This window comes from Branchiostoma belcheri, unplaced genomic scaffold, assembly GCF_001625305.1.
Source record: "Branchiostoma belcheri isolate BF01 breed outbred unplaced genomic scaffold, Haploidv18h27 scaffold13, whole genome shotgun sequence".
Taxonomy (NCBI): domain Eukaryota; kingdom Metazoa; phylum Chordata; class Leptocardii; order Amphioxiformes; family Branchiostomatidae; genus Branchiostoma; species Branchiostoma belcheri.
Window position 1 is genome coordinate 2,340,707 of NW_017802713.1, and position 8,108 is coordinate 2,348,814.

The 8,108-nt window shown below is 40.3% G+C and overlaps 1 protein-coding gene across 1 annotated transcript in view; it reads left to right on the forward strand.

The window, feature by feature from the left end:
• Positions 1 to 1,770: 1,770 nt before the first annotated feature.
• The window catches only part of LOC109463759 (zinc finger CCCH domain-containing protein 13-like), a 14,266-nt gene continuing 7,928 nt past the window's right edge, over positions 1,771 to 8,108 (forward strand). The window contains 9 exon segments of the mRNA XM_019760609.1: positions 1,771 to 1,852; positions 2,443 to 2,682; positions 3,310 to 3,455; positions 4,224 to 4,344; positions 4,838 to 5,027; positions 5,631 to 5,764; positions 6,296 to 6,402; positions 7,152 to 7,310; positions 7,712 to 8,108. The exon segment at positions 7,712 to 8,108 is cut by the window's right edge and continues 55 nt beyond it. Coding sequence (XP_019616168.1) covers positions 2,506 to 2,682; positions 3,310 to 3,455; positions 4,224 to 4,344; positions 4,838 to 5,027; positions 5,631 to 5,764; positions 6,296 to 6,402; positions 7,152 to 7,310; positions 7,712 to 8,108 — 1,431 coding nt within the window. The 5' untranslated portion in view covers positions 1,771 to 1,852; positions 2,443 to 2,505.

An 8,108-nucleotide genomic window follows, 5' to 3' on the forward strand; every position in this document is an offset into this window, starting at 1 on the left:
GTCACCTCATTCAATTTGTGTCCTAACATTTGTCGTCTCTTAGTATATTTCTAATCTAAGCATCTTGTTTTTTTAGGGCCCTTCTTGTTTTTTTTTTCGCACTCTCCGATTAGATTTAGGGTCTCCAAAGGACGTCATCCATAAAATTTACTTGGTGTGGCCTTACAAAAAATCAATATATATTCAGTATATAAATGTACTTCTTTGAATAGGATACAGAGTGTTCTATTGTGATTACATGTATGAAGACATGTATAATTGAAATAAAATTAGTATTTCTGAAATAAGGAAAGGACTAAACATTGTTATAAAGGGCTAATGATATGTCAATTACAGTTGAGTTATTGTGCATTTCTTTCTTGTATGGATCTTATTTAATTATTTGAATTATATGTCTAAGTTATATATTATGACGTTATATATAAGTTAAACAATCAAGTTATGATTTGTTATTCATTTTTTAACGTGTGCATTTGATCTTGCATGAGCCACTTGGAAGTGCCAGTAATATACTTTTCCTTCCCAAATTATGAAGGGAAAATTAGTGTGGAATACTTGTATGTGAAGTTGTGTTTATATTAATGATTACCTTATCTACGTTACATTTTTGTATGTTTATTCCTCATTGAAACTATGTGAAGGAAAATATATATTTGCAATATTCCTCAGCATTTGTTACAGAGAAACTTCATATTATTACTGTGCTTATTGATAAGTTATGCATACATTTATGCTGAGACTATCTGAGTTTTACTTTACATTGTTGTTTTAAGTACTTTGAACTTTAAAAAGAGTGACCAATGCATGCATTTTTTTATGATAATTACTTTCTCTTGACTGTTTTTGTAGAAAACAATATGGTGGATATTTGGGGCAAGGGAATAAGATGGTACTACATTGTATGAGATCTGGGATGATACATTGTAGTTGCCTTGGAGGGATGCATTCCCTTTGATATCAAATGGTCCATCCCTTGAATAAACATTGTGGAAAGGATACTGATTACATTGCTATTCTTTTCTATCAGTTAATGTTAATAGCTTTATCATGGGATGCCTTATAAAGTCTTCACATTATTCCATGAATTGATGATGCCATAAATTCAATGGATAGAGTTGATGTTTTCCCATAATAATCTACTCGAAAGAAAATCAACAGGATAGTTTTATGACAAAAACATTGGCAATTTGGAGAATATCGCAATATTGTAAAACGGTATATTTCCAAATGTCCTATGCCCCTTGCACAAGGCCATGTTGATTTGATTATATGGATGACATCCGCACACGCATGAATTTTCGGCTATTTCCAAAAAAAAATTTAAAAACTCAACCATACTGTAAATTGTACAAGACAGCGATATGAGCAAATATATACATTGCAAAAAAATGTTGGAAACAATATCAATGTCTTAGAATGCCAAAATCAAACGAAAAAGATGAAACTGTAAAGAAATGAATTTGAAGAGTAGATTTTGCATACTCTGTGTCATTTGTTCAACCTTCAAAACCACGTAGATTTCATAATGAAAGCAACTTTTTTTTTGCCAAACTTTTTTTTTATTCCCACGCTCGCATCAGTTTTGGGGTTCCCAGAGGATGTCATCCATATAATCAACTCAACATGGCCTAACGTTTCCAGACTGAGTAACAACCAGAAGAAGAATTTATTCAACCTCCTTTGTACAATCAAGTAACGTTACATCATCTCCCTTGGTACAATCATGTACTCATATTTCAATGCTGCCATCTTCACCCCCATTCAGAGGTGGGCTCGTCCAATCGGTCACGTGATATACAATGGCGCCCCCCAGGTGAAAATTTTGGTTCGACAGACCTTTTCATCGAAACAGGTAAATTTTCGTGCTCAAACTGGCAAAGTAGAGCAGAAATCCTTCGCACAACAGTAGAATATGCAGTATAAGTCTTTCCGATGGAGAGATAACGTTTATTCAGTGCAGTTGAAAGCTGTACTTTGCCGATTTTGATCGACAGTTTTCACCATTTTTTGGCAAAATCTCATGATCTCAGGCATCGTACTTTGTCATGATAGCGCCTGTCCGGAGGGTTTAAAAGGTCTTTTTCTGTGTTTGCAGCCAACATTTATTGTCCTATAACAACAGCTGGAGAACTGGCGGTGAGAAAAGACATTGACCAAGGGATATTTCGATCCCGATTTTGCGCACATGATTGTTTTGTGATCGTTACGTTTACGGATGACTGTTTTGCCAAAATAATTTTGCAAATAATTTGGGGAAGCTCTCCCAGTGCGAAATAATTTGGTAGAAGTATACATGTATTTTGTACTTCCATGATTCAACTTCTAATATCAGACAGTTTGCAACTATCTTAGGTAAACTATCTCAAGTAAACACAGGTATCTTTTCTTGTTTTTGGCAACACCACCGGAGTGGAGACTCAAAATATATGCTTTTTTTCTCAGGAAGTCAGTGAGACACGGACTTGCTGTGTGCGTGATTGACCCATTCCGGTGCGACGGTCTGCCATGTCCGGGCGAGTCAAGCGGAAGGTCACCGTGGACAGTTCCAAGATCGTGGCCGAGTCAGGAGCGTCCTCGTCAAGTTCGCAGTCCCAGTCGCAATCCCAGCAGCCCCCGGAGCAGCCCGGCGGACGCAGGCCCAGCGTGTTCGAGCGGTTAGGACCTGGTGCAGCGCGGAGAGACGTTAGTGTTTGTAGACTTTTATATATGTTTACCGAAGGAAAACATATTGTTTTTGCTAGATGTTTCCTCTTGTTCTTCTTCTCCAAACAAATAAGTTATGAATGTGTTTGAGTAAGACTTAACAGATACTATAGATACTTCAAATTTTGTAGACAATTTAAGAAGTTACAGTGATGTTCTGTCAAGAGTCAAGTGATATGTAAGGCTGAAAGGCCACACCAATTTAATTTGTTGGTTCTCAGATTCTCAGATTGGCCTCAGATTCTCAGATTTTCTGATATGTAAAAAATACAATATTCTGGTTCAAGTCAAAAATGCTCATATTTTGCTCCCAACAGTTGAGGAAAGTCGGTTTCTTCCCAGTTCTTACAGTTTTTCCATCTATCAATGCAGTGATTTGATTACTTAAAAATTTGTCGCTTGAATATGAACCCAGCCTTTTGTGTTAACTTTATAGGTCCTATTGTAGTATTTGGGGCTATAATAGGATGTCTAACCCTGTTTTTATCTTTATTTTTTTTGCCCTGTCGCTTCATAGTTTTTCTGAAAAAAAATCCAAGAACCAACAAATTAAATTGGTGTGGTCTATTGTAAAAGTACATTAACACATCCCTGGTGAACTTGCAGAGGTCAGGAGAGCGTAGTAGCGACCCTTGCAAGTACTGGACGCAGGACGGGCAATGTCCGTTTGGTAACACGTGTCGTTTCGTGCATCCCACTGCCCAGAGCCCTGGTGGGAGAACCCGCAGTTACCGAGGATCCTACAGAGACAGGTTTGTGTTGTGTTCTGTGTAGTGTTGTGTACCTGTTCGCTGCACTGGTTCCGGACTAAGTCTTGTAAAAATGTTTAGGTTCAAGTCCCAAAAAAACTAAAAGTCAAAAACCGATTACGGACTTGTTAGTCAATGTTACAAGAAAAAACCCATGTCACAATCCCCTTTCCAAACCACATAAAACCTTCTGTAGATTGCAAAATCTTTGCTGCAAAATGAAGAAAACATTGCCATTGGGCATTGTCAAGTGTCAGCCTCCATGTTATGTAGCCACAGTTTTGCCCTGACAACATTGCAAGGTTTCCCATGCAATGTTGTATATGCCATGGGTTTAGGTACAGACTTACGAGTACGGAACTGAACCAAAACCTCTGGACTTGAATCCGGACCTGAACCTAAATGTGGGTTTAGGTACACAGCACTAAGCATATCCTTCTTAGGCCTGAACCCTGACTTTGTATACTGTAGTGTAAACATGATTCAGTGCTTCAAAGTAAGCATGCTAAAACAGTGTTGGTTCTGTTGTAGTGGTGCTGATGTAGCCTTATAAGCTGTACTAGTATCAGTGTATGCTGCACTAGTATTGATTTAGGTTGCACAATCACTGGTTGCACAGTCACTGCTGTTGATTGTCCCAATAGACATTGATGTAGGTTGTACAAATGTATAGGCACTGATGTAGATTTTATAGGCATTGATTGTATAGGTACTGAATACTGATAGTGATACATTCGTTTTTTGGATTACTGATAGTTTGTTGTTTTCCAGAGGTGACGAGGTAGAGGACCTGAGGACTAAGATGAGGAACAAGCGAGGATCAGGAGCGTCAGAGAGTGGCAGCTCCCGCGAGACACGCAGTAGTCGTAAGGACGGCTCCCAGTCACCCAAGGTACGTTCACACAACCTAGATCATCTCAAGCAGGGTTTAACCATACATGATGTACAAAATGACTAATAAACTGGTGGACGTACCAACTACTAAGCACCTAATACCAGCTTAGAAAAGAACAAGAAATGCCCTCAAGTACCAGAGTTATCAACCAAGGATTGAGGTGTTCAAAACCTCATTATTTCAATAGAACTATTGCAGAGTGGAATTTGCTGTCACCAAGTACTGTAGGGGCATAATTAACACCAGATAGGTTTAAACAATGTTTAGTGTTAGATTCGGTGTAATATTGCCAGCTGCCACTGCGCCGCGTGCCTGCGAAGCTGGTGTGTTATGCCGAGGGCGGTTATACCTGCTATACAGATACAGCTATTGAGCTACATGTTATAGCTTTTCATGTCTAGCATCTACATGTGTATATCAAAACTGTGTTAATTCGAGCTTCAAGAAGTAAGTCCCACATATTAAGATGAATATCAACTTGTCTTTGCAGCAGAAGCCAGAGTCGTCCAGCGAGCGAGGCCGCTCAAAGTCGAAAAAGGGTGGAGACCTGGAGGGCCGTCTGAAGGCGAAGAACATCAGCCCGGTGGTGATCACGGGACCGCGCAGCCCCGAGAGCGAGGCGGAACAGTCGGGGGGTGAGGAGAGGGGGGTAGATTGGGACAGACCACTGGAGGACGATGGTTAGTGGGGAATGCAATACGCTCAGTAGTCAGTAGGGGGAGTCCTTTAGCAGGGACTTACTTTGGTAGCTGTGGTCTTGTGAGGGAAGGACTTTGAGCATGCACGTCAGAGATCCAATGTCTTGTGTCATTTCTGTGAATGCAAAAGTGCTGAAATAAAGATAACTGTACAGAACTTCACCAACTCAGAGACTAGATACTATTCCAACAAAGCGAAGGCCTAGAAAAAAAGTGTTTCCTGTTTCCCGACCAACCCTAAAAAAAGGCTGACCCTAGCCTTTTTGTTGTGGACTCCTGCACTCCTAAATTTTATTGAGCTGATCGATCCTTTCTATTCTCCATGATCTGACACCTGAGTGATAAAACATTGTGCAATCGGTTTTCCAAAAATTGACGTTGAAAATATAAGTTACCTCATGCAAGTTTCACTTTGTTAAACTGTATTTTATAAGTTGGATCACTGTAGATCACGAAAGTAAAAAAAAAAAAAATTTTCTGGACGGAAACAGGAAACACATAATTTTTTTCCTAGGCTTAGTATTGATAATACACATGTACTAAACTAGTTGAAGAAATTTTTGTCTTGTATTGTTTCCCCTTCAGTCTGGGACGACCTGGATTACGAACATGAGCTGACGTTGGAGATGCGGCGACAGCGACTACAGCGAGAGTTGGAACTGATGGAACAGCGGGAGCGCGAGCAACGCGAACGGGAAGAAATCGTCATCCAGAAGAAGGTAGGAAAGGTTTGTATGGTCCTGACATAATTGTAGTTAGGCGTAGGAAAAAAATGTTGTGTTTCCTGTTTCCCCAACCATCCCTAGAAAAAACTGCCGACCCTAACCTTTTTTTGGGTGTACCCCTGCAGGGGACATAAATTTTCGAGCTGATCAACCTTTTTGGGCTCCCTGATCTGACACCCGAGTGATGAAACGTTGTACAATTGGTTTTCCAACATTTACATTGAAAATATAAGTGTCCTCAGGCAAGTTTTACTTTGTATTGTTGGATCGCTAGAGATCTCCAACGTCTGAAAGGAAAAAAAGGAAAGAAAAAAGAAGATATTCCCTACCTACCGACCCTAATTTTTTATGGACTGAAACAGGAAACACAACATTATTTTTCCTAAGACGTAAGTTATAAAAAGAGCAGAAAGAAATCTGATTAATTGCTCAAGTCTTTTTTTGTACATCAGGGCTCTAAATGTATTCTTGCATCTTGCATAGATTTTTCTGAGAAGGGAACTGATTGATTCTTTCATTCTTCAGGTCTCTCCAGTGAGAGAGAGCTCCTCTTCCTCATCTGCAGAAGAAGTGCCAAAGAAGAAAAGCAAGAAGGGGCCCAAAACTCCTCCTATTGCAGAGGAAAAGCGCAAGTATGTGCACTGTACTGTCACTGCACAATGTTTATTTTATTTTCCATCATTTTATACAGGGTGGCCCATTAAATGATTGCACTTCTTTTCAATGGGGCCCTGTTTTACACAACAAAACACAACAGTCACATACAAACAGTAAAATTGGGATACAATAGATAATGATAATGGCAATAATAATAAAGAAAAAACAGTAACTAACCAATAACATTAAGGAATAATGAATAACAAAAAGTACAAAGTACAAATGTTTCAATTTTCTTACACCATATGTGCAACATTGCCTTTATAATGATGATGATTATAATGCTTGAGAAACTTATATCAAAAATCATAGTCTTGATTTGATTTATTGAAATTGCAACAGTACAACACATGGGACACAGGCAGCTGTTGTTGGTGTTGTGTCCCACACATAGAAACAAATACAGGACAGACACGGACAATACTCATTTTTACTTGATGAGTTAAGTGAGGAAAGTCATGTAAAGTGCCTTTCCCAAGTGCACAAGATTGTTGGCATGTCAGGACTCAAACCCGGAACCTCTTGGTTCCGAGTCAAGCACTCTGCCGTTGCGCCACACGACCCCACAATCTTCAGTTCTTAAACTTAAAGTCTTTAGCAAGCTGTGGTCCTTGGATCTGTATATCATTCTGTTTCCCCTTTTAGACTCTCTAAAGCTAGTTAAGGCTTAAAATCAGTGTTCAACAAGAGAAATTATTTACCACTCTGCATTCTGTGGTTACAGAGGTCCAAAGACTCCGCCTGAAAAGAGCCCGGCTAGGAAGAAGAGAGGCCCTCGTACCCCCACCCCCCCACCGCCTCCCCCACCCCCTGCACTGCCCACGGAACGGGCAACGTCTCGAGAAAAGGCACGGGACAAAAAAGAAGGCAAGAAGAAGAAGAAGTGAGTTATAAGATTCCAAGGTTATAAAATTGTAGTTCTAAACTTTTTTTTATTCAAAGGATCTTTGTGGCAGTGTACTTTATTTTATTTTATTCACATAGATTTGTGAGCATTGGACAGAAAGCATGTAATGTGCTTATAAGGATCCTTTGCCCATGAAACATAAAAACATACAAGGTTGGGGTAACAAATACAAAATGTATAGTGGTACATTTTCAAATCCAGATGCCATTTTCAACATCTGAATAAAATTCCAATAATACATTTATCATTTGTTATACATTTGTTAACTTAATATTAAGATTGTTCAATCCTTATTTTCATTGGAATTCTCCTTCGCATGATTATACTAATAGGATGCACAGCCGATGGTTCTAAAATTGTAAATTTGTTCATTTCAGGGAAAAGGCGAGCAAGGGTACACCAGAGGAAAAACCAGCCGAGCGTGAAGGCAAGAAAGACCACTCCCCTCCACCGCCGAGTCCAGAGACAAAGGCTTCCCCCGCCCCAAGGACTTCTCGCAGATCCTACTCCCCTCCCCCTCAAAAGCGAAGAACGCTGTCCCCGCCCTCAAAGAAGCAGAGTCCGTCTCCGAAGCCGAGGAGCCCGTCTCCTGTGAGAACTCGCCACGTGTCCCCGCCTTCCAGACGCAGGTCTCTCTCCCCGGTGAAGAAACGTCGCAGCCCCTCGCCTAAACAGCGGCGTAGAACTCCGTCCCCTCCCCCCAGACGTAACCGATCTCCCTCGCCACCTCCACGCCGAAGGTCCCCCTCCCCACCCAAGAGAGGACGATCCCCA